General features: G+C 38.4%; 1 protein-coding gene across 1 annotated transcript in view; it reads right to left on the bottom strand.

Annotated features, from left to right (window-relative positions):
- AVL9 (AVL9 cell migration associated) overlaps window positions 1–18,189 on the bottom strand; it is a gene marked incomplete at both ends in the record, with an annotated part of 37,042 nt that overhangs the window by 10,418 nt on the left and 8,435 nt on the right. The window contains 8 exons of the mRNA XM_084280186.1: window positions 67–136; window positions 4,707–4,745; window positions 5,849–5,889; window positions 6,559–6,625; window positions 6,962–7,051; window positions 7,696–7,767; window positions 9,467–9,552; window positions 11,832–11,952. Of these exons, the coding sequence (XP_084136312.1) occupies window positions 67–136; window positions 4,707–4,745; window positions 5,849–5,889; window positions 6,559–6,625; window positions 6,962–7,051; window positions 7,696–7,767; window positions 9,467–9,552; window positions 11,832–11,952 (586 nt within the window). The remainder of the gene's footprint in view (window positions 1–66; window positions 137–4,706; window positions 4,746–5,848; window positions 5,890–6,558; window positions 6,626–6,961; window positions 7,052–7,695; window positions 7,768–9,466; window positions 9,553–11,831; window positions 11,953–18,189) is intronic.

The raw sequence follows: 18,189 nt of genomic DNA, 5'->3' as shown, positions 1-18,189 counted from the left end.
GCGGTACACTCGGTCTCAGTTATCACCAGAAAGTGTATAAAAAGTAATCCAAACTTCTCTTCTTACCAGGAAATAACGACAGGACAGTCATCAGAGCTCCCACCAATCTATTTACTGGAGAAATATAAAACAGCACCTGGTGGCACAGGGGAAGGGGGTGGGGAGAAGACATAGAGAGAGGAAAGGGAAATTAGGGACAAGAGAGTGGGAAGAACACAATTACGGTTAAGCATGACAAAGAGCAGATGCAAACTACTCAAGGCACTGCTTTTGATGTTATTTTATGAAGTCAGCTTACCAACAAAGTTCAAAGTAAATATGAAATATCTCTGTTGTACCCTTGCATTTTGTAGTATTTGTAATATATATGTTATATAAATATACATGTGTGTGTTACATATACTTGTCAATCATTCAGATTTTTCTGTCAGTCATTCAAAATGATAGTTACTGAATGACTGACAGAAAAAAAAATTGTTCCTGGCACTCCACATAAATTCTTGTTCATTTGTAGCTCATCAAAACCTTTGTTTGATTTATAACAGGCCAAATAATCTCCACTCCAGAATTCTGACATATGCAAAAAACCCTATGCGAAAACATGTAAGAAAATATATTAAAGATAGGTAGATAAATGAAAAACAGGATAAATGCAGCATAAATTTATTACCAGTATCTTCCTGTGATTAAAAAAAAAAAAAAGATGTTTTGCAAACAGAAGACATGACTGATATTAACTTTGGTAAAGCACTTAAGGCATAAGATGCGGAAACAGAATCTCCTTAATTAAATCAGAGAGACTGGGATTAGTAAATTAGTTAGGAATTCAAAAGGGGAGTGTCAGAGGCTAGCAATGAAAGAAGAAACACAAAGCAGACTGAATATTACTACTGGGTTTCCTCCAAGACAGGCCTTCAGGGAGAAGAAAGAAAAAACCCCAAACCCCAAACCCAAAACAAACCAACCAACCCACCCACCCCACGAAAGCCAACTCATTTAACAATGCTTTTTTTAGATCCTCAAGCAGCACAATACTGGCTAAACATACATGGTCGTTACAAGGAGACAACACTGCAAAGGAATACAGAGCAATCCAACTTGATGACACTTCAAGACAGTTCAATAGGTGAATGCATTTTATTATTGCAATAGGTGAATGATGAAATCAGAAGTGCAAGTTGTGGATTTTGACTTAATAAAAGACTTCTGCTGCAAGCTAGGAAGACTCTTTGGAAGCAACTGATGAATAGTAACTCTTGTTCTACCTGTTATTTGCAAGTCTACAATCCGGTGAATTGATGGAACCAAGAGAAAGACCTATTCAGTCCTAACACAAACCAAATGATGTTTAATGGTACCTCAGCTAAAGCCAGACTATGTATATTACAGCTAAAGCCAGACTATGTATATTATCTTGTACAATTTTTCTTTTTTCTGCTTTCAACATAGGTGCATTCACATTGCAAGAGCCACAGTAAAACCATGATGAGAAGAACGAGTAGCTCATCTGAGGAAAGAACATCTGCTGACTCCAATGGGAATAAAACCATCTAACTTCTTTTAAGATGCCGCTCTGTAATATGCAGGTATGAAAGATGCCTGATATAATAGCAAGGAACTACAGCAGAAACCCTACAATAACCCCACAGGTTTAGATTCTTAGATACCACATACATCTAAGCCCAACTTATTTTTAAGCTTACAAAAATAATTAAGTCTATAAAGTACCACCTTGTTGTCAAGGAATTTATTCCAGTTTAGTTTCTTGTTTGAACATACTGCTTACTTAAGCCAAACACTTTTCAGTATTTATGCCATCAAGTCCCTCTGCCATCTGTATGGATGAACACTTCACGACCCCTCTCATCCCCATTATATGCCCTACAACATTTACATCAGAAAACTGGGTGGTCCTGGCAGTAGGAAGTCAAATGATCAGCATCTGGAAGTAGTCTTCCTGCCTAAAAACAAGCTGAGAGGTGAAAAAGAAATTCCTTTAGCATCAACCACATTGCTACAGATTAAAGGAAATCAGCCTGTGGCATTAAGGCTCTTTTTAGCTCAAGGAAAATTGGCATTACTAGTGACTTCTTGCACATTATATTTAAGGTCTTTGAACATACACATTCCCACAGTTCTTCTGGAACTTTGACATTTGCCAGAAAAGAGGCAGTACCAGAAACCCAAAATTCTTCCTTTTGAAATAGCAAGTGTTGCCTTCCTGTTTGAGCTCAGGGAAAAACAAAACCAAAACAACCTGCAGGTTTATTTAATAAGCATCTAGTTATTTTCAAAGCAATTCAGTATGTTTGAGTCACATGAACATACTTGGAAAAACCTCCCTCTCCCCTTTTCCTGTGCATTTGTGTGTTGTGGTTTGAGCAGCTTTAGAAAAGAACTGTAGCTCAGCACAGTATTTTGTTTATCTATGACTAAACACTGAACTGACCTGATGAAATGCTATAATAAGTTTTTTAATAGATCAACAATTTTTCAGTTAAGATTTTTTCCACTAATGCTTATAAAGAAAAAAAAAAAATCACTGTAGCCTTTCAGAATGTATTAAATTAGTTATTTTTGGGGAAAAGCTTGCATATTGTCTTCATTACATACATGTCTACAGGTGCACTCCTACTATGCCATAATAGCATTTTCTGAAGTATACCTTTTGCATAGCCTTTAATGCAGCAGTCTTTAGCTCTCTAATGCAGAAGCTGATTTATTCTCCTCAATAAGCACTCAGAGCTATCAAGGTGTATCCCATTTACAGAATTAAGTGACAAGTGCAAAAGCTTTTAGCTGCTACTTCTGTTTTTAAAAGCCATATTTACTGCTTCACAAAAGCTACCCAGGCCTTAAGTAGTTGTGGTTTTGATCTATCAAAACCACAACTGGTTTTGATACCTTACAGATTAAGTCCTATTGAGTTCCAGTTGCAGCTAATGGGAAATTCTCATGTTCCTTCTCAGCACCCTGAAGAAGTCAGGTTTTAACACAGCAGATTCGATGAAGAAGTGAAATTTGGGAAATTGAAGTGAATCTTTAAGAAAAATTTAAAAATGAAACAAAACAAAATTCCTGCATAAAATGTCTCTGGAAGCTGACAGATAACCATTTCACTGAAAGTTTTTGTTCCATATATATATATACACACGGAAGAAGAAAATAAATATGACCATGACATAAGAGGAGTTCCTCAAGGGTCTGTACTGGGACCAGTGCTGTTTATTATCTTTTTCAATGGCATTGACAGTGGGATTGAGCACACCCTCAGGAAGTTCACTGATGACACCAAGCTGAGTGGTGAGATTAATGTGCCAGAGGGACCTGGACAGACTGGAAAAGTGGGCCCAGGTGAACCTCATGAGGTATCAACAAAGCCAAGTGTAGGGTCCTGAGGAAAAGGACTTGGGGGTACTCGCGGATGAGAAGCTGGCCATGAGCAGAAGGCCAACTGCATCCTGGGCTGCATCAAAAGAAGTATGGTCAGCAGATCAAGAGAGGTGATTCTGCCCCTCTGCCCTGCTCTGGTGAGACCCCACCTGGAATACTGTGTCCAGCTTTGGAGCCCTCAGCACAAGGAGGACACAGACCTGTTGAAGTACATCCAGAGGAGGGACACAAAAATTATCAAAGGGCTGGAGCACCTCTCCTATTAAGACAGGCTGATAGAACTGGGCTTGTTCAGCCTGGAGAACAGAAGGCTCCAGGGGAACCTTATAGTGGCCTTCCAAAATCGGAGAGTTCCCTGTAAGAAAGCTGGGGAAAACAGTTCACGAGGGCATATAGTGATAGGACAAGGGGGAATGGTTTGAAACTTGAAAAGGGTAGATTTCGGTTGGATATTAGGAAACAGTTTTTCAATATTAGGGTGATACATCAGTGGAACAAGTTGCCCTGAGAGGTTGTAGAGGCCCCATCCCTGGAGATATTCAAGATCAGGCTTGATGGGGCTCTGAGCAACCTGATCTAATGAAGATGTCCCTGCTTACTGCAGGGGGATTGGACTAGATGACCTTTAAAAGCTCCCTTCCAACATAACACATTCTATGATTCTACTTACTATTTCACAACTGCATATACATTTTGCTTATCCCACTTGGTGTGCTAAGACAGCACCGCTTCTGAGTCAGTATGTTTGCCCCCAAAAAAATGGTTTTTATCATATTATAATTAGAGTTCAGCCTGACCTAACACATACAGCTCTTCACATGGTCTCCTGCAGGTGTTCATGCAATTCATGTTTGAAGAACACTTGTAGCACTCATTTCCTTTGGCATGGCTAATTAAAAACTGAAGCAGAAGTTCTATTTACTGAATCCTGCAAAGCTCTATGCTCCCTAAAGTGTACAGGATAGCATATCCTATCAGTTCCTTCACACACGTACTTACTTGCATTATGTGTATCTTTTCCTTTCTTTTAAAACGTGTTAAGTTTCTCCACTCACATTTTACTTTCCCTGGTTGGGACAGCTATTAATGAGGTAGAGTGTGGATAGAAGTGGAGGCAAATTTATATGTCAACACACAGTAGTTACTTTGAGCAGAATTTCTCAATTAAAATTTGGACCAAAAGGTTTTCATATTACTTTAGATACTTGTATTTTACTGTCCTTTTCACTACTATATTCTACATAACTTATTCAGAAAGAAATTAAGCATTCCATTTCTGTATCAGTTACCTGCCTCAGAGTACAAAACATTACCTTTTTCTCTAGAAGAATCAATTTAAAAAGGATCAAGACCTGAAAAACACAAAAAGGAAAAAATATGGTGAGAGAACCAGTGCCATGTATCAAAAACAGTGTGCAAACATAACCTCTTATTCAAGATTGCATGTTAATAACTGCAGAACTGTGTTCCAATACCCTTTTTCCACCTGAGTGCTCTATAAATAGCATGAGATGCATAGAAAAAAGATCTGCATAAACAAGAACTGTGTAATTCAAATCAAAGGCTATTTATAAGAAAGAACATGTTGTGCAATTCCAGAATTAAAAAAACAAAACCAACCAAACAACCCCCCCAACAAAAAAACAACAGTAAAACCACATAAACATAAAAAGAGCTCCTTCACAGAAAAGAATTCAGCAGAATACCAAGAACAGCATTCACCTCACCTAATTTTATGCATTTACAGATAAGGCTGCATCAGAAGTGGCCCTCCAGATTCTCTACACTCAATGGAAAACATGAATGCTTCTGTCGTGTGACTGGTAGACATTTGAAGTTAAACAAAAATTAGTTCTGCACCAAAAATCTCCTGAACCTGTGCAAATATACCAAGACATCCATATTCTTGGATTGTTTCCTTGATGCCTCTCAGTTAACAGAAGACTGTAAATGCTATTTGTAGCTTAGGTACAGGACACACACTCAATTTCTATAGTCACTAGGAAGAAGAAGGAGAGGTGCAAGCCCACCCAGGTTCTACGATGGCAGAAGCTGCAAAAATATACAGGAAAAAAAAAGCTCCAAGTTTTGTCTGCACAAACATTAGCAACATTCTTCTATCACATTCATCTGATGAGAAGCAAGAAACAGAAAGAAGACCATAACTGAGACACTACTTGCACTTCAGGACAGGACTAAGGAAGTGTCACACAAACCTAGAAAACTCCAGCGAATCCAGCAGACAAAACTTTGCAGTCCGGAACTTACTTTCACTGGAGTCATGTAGGTGGAAGGGGAAGGGAAATCAGGAAGCTGTAACCAGAAGTACTTAGAAAACAGTCCTCTTACTCCTAGCTCAGGTATGCATAGACATGTTTACCTTTCAATTCCTAACAAAGCATTTCACTCCACAAAAGCAGTGCTGTACTTGATATATCTAGTAGAGAGCACCAACCTTGTGTCTGAAGTGAAGAACAAGGTCCCGAGGAGAGAGACCTGAGATAACAAACAGAGAGCAATTATTACAGTTTAGTGGCTAACAGAAATATCAACATTTCTTTGTCACCACTTTCTAGGGGGAGGGAGGGCATTGTGCATTCTATGTGAACCTGGTTGTTTCAACAGCAGAACTCACAGCATTTTTTTTTTTTTTTTTGAGTAGGAGCAAGAGTTAAATCTACAAAGCAGACAATAATAATGTGAACAGTCACACTCCGAATTACACCTGCTGGCTGTCACACAGCATTATGGAAACACTGAATACTGCACTGTGCATTTGGAAAACACAGGGAAGAGCCAGAATCAAATGCGAGATCTCACAAATACCAGGTAGGTGACAGCTTGGGCACCCCACACCATCAGATAATTCCACGTAAAAATTAAGAAGGTGCTGTTTCCCAAAAGTAGCCAAACAGTTGCTTGCCAGACTGCCAGGTCAAGAGGTAACACGGCTTTCAACCTGTAACTGACTCCTATTATGAAAGCAGCACTACATTTATTTGACATTTATTTAAATCCATTATTAAAGGGATGCATAACAGAATACTGTGCAGGCACACAGACCTTTACTGCTTAACCTGTTAACACGCATAAATTAGCTCAGGAAGAGAATGTGTTGATTAGCGTAACGTTATCTCTGCTGCTTGTACAAAAAAAATCACTTACCAAGATAAACCTGTGACCCTTCTAGCAAGGTACTGCCCAAGGAACTATTCATATGATCGTAAAGTTCCTGTTAAAGTTAGAACAAAGGCAAAACACCCAGAAGTCATTAATGGCACATGGTCACACAAAATCCAGATTTAATAGAGTTTACTTTTTCAAGGATTTCATTATCTTATTCCAGGGAAAAAAGAGGTAAAATTTTCCTAATGGAGTCAATGGAAATACAGGCTGACAATACTGTATTTCATTACAAATCAGAAAGTTGACCCTCTGCCAGATTAGGGTAGTTCATTTAGTTCACATTAATTCATTACGAGAGTTGAATGACCTATGCAAACAGAATATTTGAGTACTAATTAAAACCACTGAAGGCCTTATTCTGTGTGGCTATTACTTAAGTTACCTTTAGAATTGAAATTTGTGAGAAGTCTTTTTCTTCAAAATAGGCGTGTGTAATGAGCTGCAGCTTTGCCTGAAGTAACCCGTACAAAGGCTTGAAAGAAAAACAAACACAAAAGCAAGGAAAAAGGCCTTATTTAGTCACTCATTTTGAATTTCCATCTTCTCCCATTCTTATGTTGCAATATAGACACATTACTACATATAGAGTTGAGTAGTTGCTAACTCGCAGCATGCTTCTCCATTTGCACATGCCACACGGCCACTGAACATCTTGCTGGATAAGTACTTTCCTGCTTTATCACCTCTCATGCAGTAACAGCTTTCTTCATCTTTAAGCCTGTAATTTTAGCTACATATATAAAAATAAAGGATATTCCTTCAAAACAATAGTATGCTGTATGTGTGACTATCTTAAAACCTCTCATAGATATCAACAGCCACTCTCTCCAGTTATTACAACAGCCAAAATCCTCAATCCTGCTGTGGAAAATATCCTGGTCCCAGACAACAGGCAGACACTTTTAAAATTACTCATCCAAAGAGGTGCCAATTCAAGGCCACTCACTCAAATACCACAGCCTTCTGATTCAACTTTACTTTAGTATTTTGTTACCTACCCTCTGCAGTGATTTAAAGAGATGATTGGAGTCAAAAGTTCTAAATAAAAATACAGAAATCAAATAATTTTTAATAAGTTATTTTGAAGTGTTTTGGGAGTTAAACAATCAATCTTACCAGCTGACTGAGAACACAGACACTTTTCTGTACGGTTTCTCGGGTGATGTCTGCTTGCCGTACTTTTAATGCCTGAGAAATAGAAGCATTAAGAGTGTTTTTACCCACACACAACATCAAAAGAATTCTTTCATGGGTCTATTTGCCACCTACCAGCCCCCTACTTAAACAAAATCAGATAACTGGCTGCCTTCAACAGTGGAATATCCAAACCACATGAAACCTAGTAAAAATGGTTGTAACACCAATATGTCAGAATTGTATTCTCGTCCCACTGTGCACAGCAAAGATCCAGCTGTGGCGAAAGGCAGAGGAGTGTTTAAAAGACACTAGCATGGAAAAGACAATGGCATTTAGACTCAAAATAACGTAACAGAGTAGAAGCCACACCACCACTTGTTCTTCTCTTATCTGTGAAAATGGACCAGGTTGAAAAGACTTTGCCTAAAAATTGTTTGTTTGCTTTATACTTAAGGATTTGCTTTGAGCCACCCATGAAATAAAAGAGGTGTCATCTGCAGAATCAGCTACGTTCTCAGCAAGACCAAATGGTCACAGCATTTAACAGCAGACCTAAAAAAGGTGGGGGCAGAAATACAGCCAAGTGATTCACTTAATTGTACAAAACAGCAAGCGTGGGGACTGCAGCCCACACTCCAAAAAGGACAGATGGAAAGAGCACTAGTGTCTCATATGAAACACATTGTTTTAGACTCTACTTGCTTCAAAGATTTGATTTTAAATATGTATTTAACTTCTTAATTGGTTACTAAACAGCATAAGCTTGATTCAAGAGCACAAAGCCAAGTTATTGCATAGTTAAATACAGCAAAACTCTAGTCACAGAATACAGTGAAGACTGGCACCAAAGATAGTGAGTGAACTAAAACCAACATGGATTTAGCTCAGAAGAAACAGAATTTAAATCTGCATCTGCAAAATGTATCCAACAGCATAAACTGGAACTTGGCATATAATCAAGATATCATTAAATGACGTTCTCTGATTTAATGTTATGTCATCAGAATACAAGGCTCATTTAAAAGTCAGATCCACGTGGTATTCCAGATTCTTGGCATTTCACTGGAAATGGGAGTAATAGGAGTGTAACTTCTCAATTGGAAGTGCACACATCACACAAATGCTACTACTTCTGAAAACATGGGCAGGTTCTAGAAGATGGAGTGGATGATTTCCTCAGTGTGATCAGGTGCACACTGTAACTCTTATTAATAAAAAGCTGAAAAATTGATCAGAGTTCCATATTGGTAACCAGCTACAATGAATGGGAAAATTATCTTCTACTCTGCAAGCGTACTTTTGGCAAAGGAGGTGGGGGAAGAGAAATATCACTACATTTGCATGGTCAGATCCCAGGAAACACTCTTAAAATTCTTCATGGTCACATACTAGAGAGATTTAAACTTTTTCCACCCAGGAGGCCCACTTCCCAGAAGCACAACTTGGACACCCATTAGACCATCAGCTTCATTTTGCTACTTGGTGCTGATGCTTGGATTAGCTCTCAAGAACCAAAACCTGTTTTTCAATTGCCTTGAACATTTCCAAAGATAACAATATGCCTGCTGACAGGAGGGAAAGAAATAGTTCTCAAGTTCTGTAGCTACCTGTTGTGCACACTTTCACAGATTTTTAATGTACGCTGATCATACAGTTTGACTATTGGTGTAATGCAAGCCCCTGCATTTTGGGGTCGTTAGCACATCAAGCCTGTTATTTCATTAATATGCTTCACAGCTTGTAAAGTTACCTTGGCTTCAATCTGCCTGTAGCAAGAGACGCCGTATACTGTGGTTCGATCCCCACATCTTGGTGGCAAATGGAAAAACACCGTATCTATAAAAAACCCAAAAAGGCTGTTTTTATAAGTCATTAACAAGAATTGATCGTTCCTGTTTTCAACATCTGCTATAAATAAAAGGTTTACCACTGAAGATACTGGTAAGCTATTTTCCCAAGACTTCAGGCAAATAAGAAATAGCTATTTATCTCTCTCTCTCCACCTGCACCCAAAGTAATTTCCAAATTGCAAGATGCATTGTGGAAGCATTGCCAGCTGTGCCCATATGGCTGTTCTGACAATAGCCCCATGTTTAGCCTCACCAAGCTCCTGTAAGCTCACTGACTTGGAGGCAGCTACTGGCAGCAGGGAAGCACCACTGAAACCTGCAGGCATGCTGCTCACCCCATTCAGTACAGAGGGGCAAAGACAAGGTACTATGAAGCAAGGTGTACAGTTGTGTGATGTACTTCATGTGGCAAATGCAATGAAGATATGAAAAAAATCCAAACCCATCATGGAGGATACACACAGTTGAAAGAGTAGAGCAGCTGCTATGACTGCAAATGTAGATCACCATGCACCAGTACCACTATGATAACAAAAAGGATTTGTGAATCCCAGTTTGACTCAAAATAGTGACTGTCTCTGTGCAAGTGTGACACGAAAGGAAGAAATCTCTATACAATATGACAGGAGAAAAGGGGTTTACGGCTTGAGATACATACACCCACACATACATATACATACACACTTGCTACTACTGCAAAAAAGTTGCTAAATCCTAAGTAAAGGAGAGAACATTGCAACTATTTGCTTTTCAAAATATGAGTGAAATCCCTTCTGAAACCAGTCATTACTTTTTTTGTTTGCTTCACTGCAACAAAATGAAGGGAAGAGACATCACCACACCCAGTAAGACTAACAGAAAGAGGGCCTGTTTATAATAAAACTTACTCCTTTGAACAAATTTAATTGTATTATGGAGATCACCTAGCGTTTTAGGAAGTCTTTAAGATAATTTCCTGTATGAAGTCATCCTCTTTCCAAAAACGCATCTATCAGTGGGTATTAGTTTAAAATTCAACAAAATAAATGTCTAATAAAGTTACTGTAAATGTACTGTAACTATTATCTGAAATATATTTGCTTGTTTCAAGTGCATGTGTTATTCTTGCCTACCAAACATAATGATATATACTAGTGTTGTTTTGTTTGCCAAGCCTTTTTTTTTTTCCCCCTTAACAAAAAATACACACTGATAATCTTTCAGTGCAGCGATAACGCTGCTCAAACTTGAGCACTAAGTGGGATGGTACTGAGCCAAGGGAGAACGGGTTAAGTGCAGCTCCATATGATTTTTCCTGCCTTTAAATGTAGCCTACTTCTTGTTACATATTCAGCAATACAGAAACTGAACAAAAATCATGACGCAGAGCAGAGTCAGAAAGACTCTTTCTTATTGCTGCTATGAAGGGGATTATTTTGACAGGACTTCCTTTGCTTCCAAATGAGGCGTACAGAAGCTGGAGAATTAGGAAGCTAAGTACATCAAGTTGAATAAACCCCCCGAAAGTCTTATTAAAAGTAGGTTTCAAGGGTTTCTGTGATTCTCCTGTTTTAAATTACTTCCTCATTTCCCGCTCTGTAGAAAAAAAAAACCCAAGAAAACCAAAACACTGAACATGTGTATAAATGTCACACACATAAAATGAACTGCTGTTGAATTAAAAAAGAAATAAATGCAATACAACACAAACAAACCTCAAAACAAAACAAGCCCCTACCCCAAAACACTGCGATGAGCTTGCTGGTAACCACGGGGCAAAAGCATTCTTTCTTCTGGCTCCTAACAAATACACTAAAGCTCCTGTTCCTGCCCTTTACATTTGCTGGTTAGACACTGAATGACGTCTAGGTCACTAAAAATCTCTACATTAGTGGAGGGAAAAATATAAATCATAGTAACTACATGCACTGCAAAGCTGAATTTTAGAATTTCATTTTTCCCTTACCTCAAAACTGGATTAGGTTACACTCAAGATTTTACTCCTGGTTCAAAGAAAGCTGGTAGCCTTGTTTTGCACTAAAACTACACACAGATACCACCTAGGCTTTTACTGATATATGATTTCTTGATGTAGGAGGTAGAGCTTTATGACCTACTTTCACTTTAAACTCTGAATTGTCATTGCCAATGTATTCTGCAGCTTAAACAAAAAGTACAGGAAGTCTAATAGTGAAAAGAATCATTGATCAACTGTTTAGATATGAGGATTTTTGTTTTGGCTGCAGTATTAGTAGTAGTAGATACAACTTCCTCTCTGTTTCTTACCTTCCTGATAGTTGTGAGCACCATCTGGTAAGGCGAGAAATGGCAAGTACTTCCATTCCTCTGGTAAGCTGTGGCTATCGTGTCCTTCTCCAGGCTTTAGGGGAGGATAGGAAAATTCCACCTGAAAAACACAAACAGAAGGAGAGCAAAGAGAGAACAGATTATTGCTACCAAACAAGCAAGTCTCCATGATTCAGCCTATCACCTTTTCTCTAGCAACAGTATTAAAGTTTTTTTCCCTACTATCACCCTTGTCTTTTCCTCCAAAGCACCATGGACTGACTCACACGTGGTCTGACAGGCCCTGAGCAGATTGGGCTTCCATACAGCCTAATTGCTCCTCAAGAGAAATACAAAACAGATCTTCAACCACAAAACACGACCCTGCAACTGACTACCTTCTCTCCCTGGTATGCAGGTTGCCAGCAGCACACTGCTGCACCTGCAATGTCAGCAGGGACACACACATCTTGAAATCTGACTTGTCCTCTCAGTCCCTCAAGTGCTTGTGACTAGGGAACACTAACACACCCCTGTCTCTATTGCACCCTACTGGGTGTTGACTCATCTCAGAAACTACATGGACAGCAAAATACTGCTGTTAAAGATTTTTATGCCCTTGACTGCAATGCGTTCTACATCTTGGCCTGAAGTACCTCTTCTTCCTTTCCCCAAAAAATCCCGCTTTTCAATGTTACCATTTCATTTCGTCTTTCATTTACTGATTGTTCACATCTTTCTCCTAGAAGTAGGGAGGACCTTTCTACTCCTTGCACTACACTAGACAGCCACCACAGATCCTCATACCCAGCTTCTTCACGGTACTATCCTTTCATTTTATCTTCTTATGGAGGCCCACCCTGGGTCTCAAGCCACCTTCAACAACTCCTTTTTTCCAGATATGCGTTTCTTAATTACTGGACAAAATCTGAACACAAATTTATCAATAAAAGAAACTGCTTAAAGATACCACAACTTCTCTAGAAGGACATTTAGCTATAAACTAGTGAGCTGCAAAACATACGCATGGAAGTTTTCCATGTATGTTTATGTGGGAAATAAAAACACACAACAAAGCAAAGCAAGCACACAGGAAATTTTACAATCTGAAGGATGATAAAATAAAAACAGTGTAAAGGATGAGAGTACTGAAGAAACTGGAAACAAATCAAGAAAAATTCTTCACCTTAACGCATGGTGTCACTCTTTCTGTAAGTGTTGCCAACTTGGAAACAAGCACAGAGCACCAGAAAATGCCACAAAATCAGCCTGGCTACTTACTGTATTCAGATTTTTATATTCCTCAAATTAAAAAAAGAAATCTCGAAAATACACACAGAAAAAAAAAAAGGGGGGGATAGTGAATGACCAAAGTTCTGAGCTAAAGGGAGGTGACCCACAAGGAATCATTAACCAAGGAGGTGGGAAAAAAAAAGACATGCGACTGAAAAAGGATTAATTTGGGCAGGGGAAGGAGGAGGGAATCCAGACCTTGCCTCGTAGTTAGTTATCAAGAATCCACAGAACCTTTTAAACAAAACATGTCAATAAACAAAACATGCCATTGAGCAAAACAGAAGCGCTTCTGACATCCAAAGGAGAGACCGACAGTGGAATTAGCATCCATACAAGGAGCAGAGAAACTGCCTGGCATTTAGTACACACAAATCCTGACAATTCCCTGCTGTTGATTTCAAATCACAGGCTGTAAGAAAATTCAAAGTGTTAGAAGCTTCATGCAAATACAGAAGAGGACTGTACCATACAATTTGATGCTGTCCAAATTCAAACTGGCTGACTGGAAACACTGTTTACAGAATTATTACTGGGTTGTTGCAGGGGGAGTAACCTTAGTTACTTAATAAAGCATGGTTCCTGAGTTTTAAAACATAGGTAATTTCAAGGAGCATCTACACAAAATCCCAAATCATGTCTTTTATTTCACTACATGACCGGTAAGAGAGAAGTTCAGATTCACCCTCTGTGGGAGCTTCTTCCTATGAAATACAGCAAAATCCCCAAGTCCCTTAGATTTCAGCGAGTACCTTCCTGAGAGGGAAATACTGTAAGTAAGGATCTAAGAGATCATTACTTCCCAGCACTTACAGAATTAGATTTGTATTTTGCATTCCAACTAAAATAATGTATTGAAAGATATATTTAAAGGAAAGAAGGGTAGGAAAATTTAAGCTGTATGAAAAACACATACTCAGTAAGGAATATTCCTTTTCAATGTCCAGAACAAAGACAGGAGACCTGGCTCCTGTGGCAGCTTGAAATTTGCTGAAGAACTCCTTTGTTCTAGCTCACAATATGCTATCAACAACTTGGCTGTTATCAGATGCTCCCAGCAACAGGGATTTCTGCAGGCTCTGGCTGTTCCAAATTCAACAAACTAAACGAGCATTAGTGACACCGATGATCTTGTTTCACATTAGCCTGCTTCTTTCAAAAATATGTGCTCCAATACAGAGACTTCTGCATGCATGTGTATGTGTGAGAGGGGATCACAAAACTCAGATGAAGCAGAATTAAGATTGCTTCAGTGGCCCTAAATAATCTATTTTAAATACATACTTTACGATAGACCTGATTTGCATTATGACATACTATCCCTCCCTGTCCCCAAGAAGATCCCTGTAGGATGTACCCTGCTTTCTAAGGAGCAATCACATTTGTGTAGATGAATGGATCACTGCTTGCAGAAACACCACCTCACAGTACAGAGGCTGCAAGGGTGTAAGTAACAAAGCAGAAAAAGGAAAGAGACGATCCAACAGCAAAGACAGCATGCAAGACCCTGGAAAACTTCCTCACACCCCTCCTACAACTTCAGAATTCCCAGGGATTTCATTTCAAAGAGTTAAGTCAAACTTTCTCACAAGTAGTCACTGCAGGTTGAATTCACGTCAGCTGACCACAGGTCAAAACCCTAAATCCTAAGTATTCTGCATAGTTGGAGAAAGAGAGACACCTACAGAGGATGATTCATCTGATCTATTTCTTTCTATCCTCTCTGAAGGGAGCTAGCTCAGACTTCTAACTTGCAGATGGCTGAATTAATACAGATGAAACTCATCATTAGCTGTTCCTCATCCCCTAGACCTAATTCTGCTTCATTTCTGTGGCTCAATTTCCAGACTTGCATCAATTGCTGTCACAATTTTTTTTCACAGAAGAAAATCCAACATTGTTTTAAAACCAAACTACTGTACTAACATTGAGTAGCCATAAAGGCAAAACCCCACCATTCTTGAACATCTTGACACTGAGCAGTGCACATGTACAAAAGTGCTAACAATGAGGTAGAATCTCAGTTCTATTGCTTCTGAGCAACTGGAACATCAGTAAAATTCTTCTCTCATCCTGTGTGTTCAGAATGCACAGTATAGTGTTCCTAGTTAAAGCAACTTTAAAAAGTGGTGGGGTTTCCCCCCCCCCCCATCATCTTCCACATTAAACCCATAACCAACTATGATGGGGGAGGGGACTACAGAATAGACTTGCCTCACAGCTCTTTTTCTCTCTCTTCTCAGAATGAAGAAAGAGGAGCTCATTTTTTATTTAAATACAATGGATTTTTATGTAAATCCACACATATATGCATGCACATGCATAAACATGAACTTTGGTTTTCCTGTTTGCCATGAATACATGTATGCATTACAAAAAATGCCTGCAAATATGCGAAATAAAGCCCTCTAATAAAGCTCAGAAGTCAGAGGGCACAAAGCAATACATCCAAGTTTTCCAAGCTGACTGCCAGAGCAGATTTTCCACTTTTTCGTCTCCTCAAGTAAATTAAACACAGTCCTCAACAAAATTAAATTCAAATTCAAAGCTGAACTCCCCAGAGACTTCAGAATAAGCTACATAAAAGTATGAAATAGAAAGTCCACTCATTTCTCCCTCTTCCAAGCATCAGAGATCTTCATTACAGCTGGAAATATTGATTAAGCCTGTCAAGGGGTTTTGATGGCAACGCTTTCTGCCTGTTCACATTGGCTGGTTCTGTAAGCAGAGAGCTCTTGATGGATTTCAGAAATAAAATCAATAGAGAACATTGCGTTGTGATTTAGTGGAGAAAGAGAACTGTGCTCTTCACTACACAAAATACTAAAACTCTTGTGGATTACCAAGTTAAAATAACATTTGATTTTAAAATGCTCCCTAAACTGAAGTACGATTGAATTTCTGGAACTGACACTTTTATTTTTCTGTAATTCTGTTTCATTAATTAACCTTTTACAAGCAGTTTGTATTGAATCTAACTGTTTGGATGCAAACCACCTACCAATACATAGCGCTATCTTGTTCGTGCAATGAAAGAAACCCCTCCAGGCAACTTGGTTTGGTTCCTTGTCTTTAGAGAGACATCCTCAACAGAATAAATTTACTAGATATTCATTAACTCACAGAAAGACAAGATGAGTACACCAGGGAAGAATGTATTTCACTTCCCACATTCAGGAACATGATATTTTTTTCATTTTAAATGCGTTGATATTGTCTTCTACTAAATTAAATGTAGACAATTAGAAGAAAGGTTAAGAGAACATTGATGAAAGAGGAACTCTCAAAATATATGTGCACATCCACCTAAACTATCCCGCTCAAACATTAGATTGGTAGTTGGCATGAATATTTGGTGAACTTTATATATGGGTAAGGTTGTCTTCCTTACCGGTGAAAAGTATTAAGTGTTGGCCAGCACATTAAGATGCTCGGTGAACACTAAACAGTGATAGTATTAATTCCTCATCCTTCCCACTCCATGTACTGCCACATGTTTGAACTACTCCATGTACAAGTTAACCACTCTTACCCAGTGCACTATCAGCTCTCTTTAGTATGGGTGTTTTGGAAGATTTCAGACTAGAAATGAAAAAATTCTGAAAAGTTCTTCTATTGGTTATATGGAGAGAGGGTTTAATCTCAGATCCTTACTGTTTAAAAAGACAGTATTATGTTAAAAACAAAGATGCTTTCAGCCAGTTGCAGAATCTACTTTACAGGGAGGGAACTCATTCCATTATCCGAACAATTGCTTAGATGATCTCTCCCATTGCTTGTACTGCATAAATAGGTAGAATAATTGCTTCAAATGAAGAAAATGAGATCAGCAAACCCTACTCATTACATTCCTACTTAGAAAAACTTTTGCCTCCTTAATGCATTTAAACACATTTCACTTCAAGGATACCAACTCTTCCTCTCATTTAAGAAAGAAAAGCAGAAGGATGTTGAGTAGCAGTAAGTATAATACTAAGCAGCAGTGACCAAAAAGACCCAAAAAATTAAAATTATGCCTAAAACTTGTTCCTTCATTTCAAATAAGTCAGTATTTGTTATTCACTGAAAGCAGGGATTTTGAAAACAAGTTTTCTTGATATATTAGTTCTAGCAGTCAGATCCAGAGAAAACCAGCACACCAATGATTTTATCTGAATCAGTGTAACTGCAGGATGCAGCCAGATGAAAATCTAAGAACATTGTTAGTCTTTCAGCACTGAGAACAGTTTATTATTTAAATCACAATTTAATCAGATTTAAATGACAAACTTTGCCCACTGTTGTATGGCAGAACCAACAGGTCAGGATCCACAAGTTGAAGAGCCTGTCCATATAACAATAGTGCCTATGCAGTACAGTAATATAATGATCTCTTGCAACACATTTTTAAATATAAATTATATGTTTTATAAATATGTATAATAACTATAATACACATGCATATTTATATGTATATGTAGAATAAATATGTATGATACATATTTATATAAATATGTTTTAAAATCCCTTAAATACACAGCAACAACAAAGGAAATCCATGTATTACAAAGAGGCAGGGCAAAGACTTTTACATCCTTCCAGTTCCTGAAATCCTTAACTTCCTCATGTACCCATATCATAAAGCTACAGAGCAGTGCACAATTTCTAAGAAACAATTTCTATTGTGACATACACACAAAAAATCCCAATCGAGTTTGCTTCAAAAACTCTAAATAGGTTAGTACAGTTTTGACTCTTGGGCCCTTAAAGGACATGAAGACTGAAAGCTTTGTATTTGTTTTCCAAGTCAGACTAGCAAGACTCTTTCCAAGTACTTGACACTTTGTTTCTACAGTCATACAGTTCAAGTCAGACATAAATCCTGTGTTTTGAAACTTTTGCTCTTATCAGTCTCTTCAAAGAAACCAAACAACAAACAAAACCCCTCCACAGAACACACCCTTATTGCAGCCACCTCCCACCTCCAGCTCAGGGGGCTCTCTGGGGAACACCGTGTCCTCATGACAAGACATTATTGTCTTATGGGAAGTTAGAATTGACACGGGATGAACTCTTAAGAAGATAG

The sequence above is a fragment of the Gallinula chloropus genome (assembly GCF_964237585.1).
Source record: "Gallinula chloropus genome assembly, chromosome: 2".
NCBI classification, from domain to species: Eukaryota; Metazoa; Chordata; class Aves; order Gruiformes; family Rallidae; genus Gallinula; species Gallinula chloropus.
Note: the sequence above shows the minus strand (reverse complement) of the source record. Positions and strands in the feature narration are given on the sequence as shown.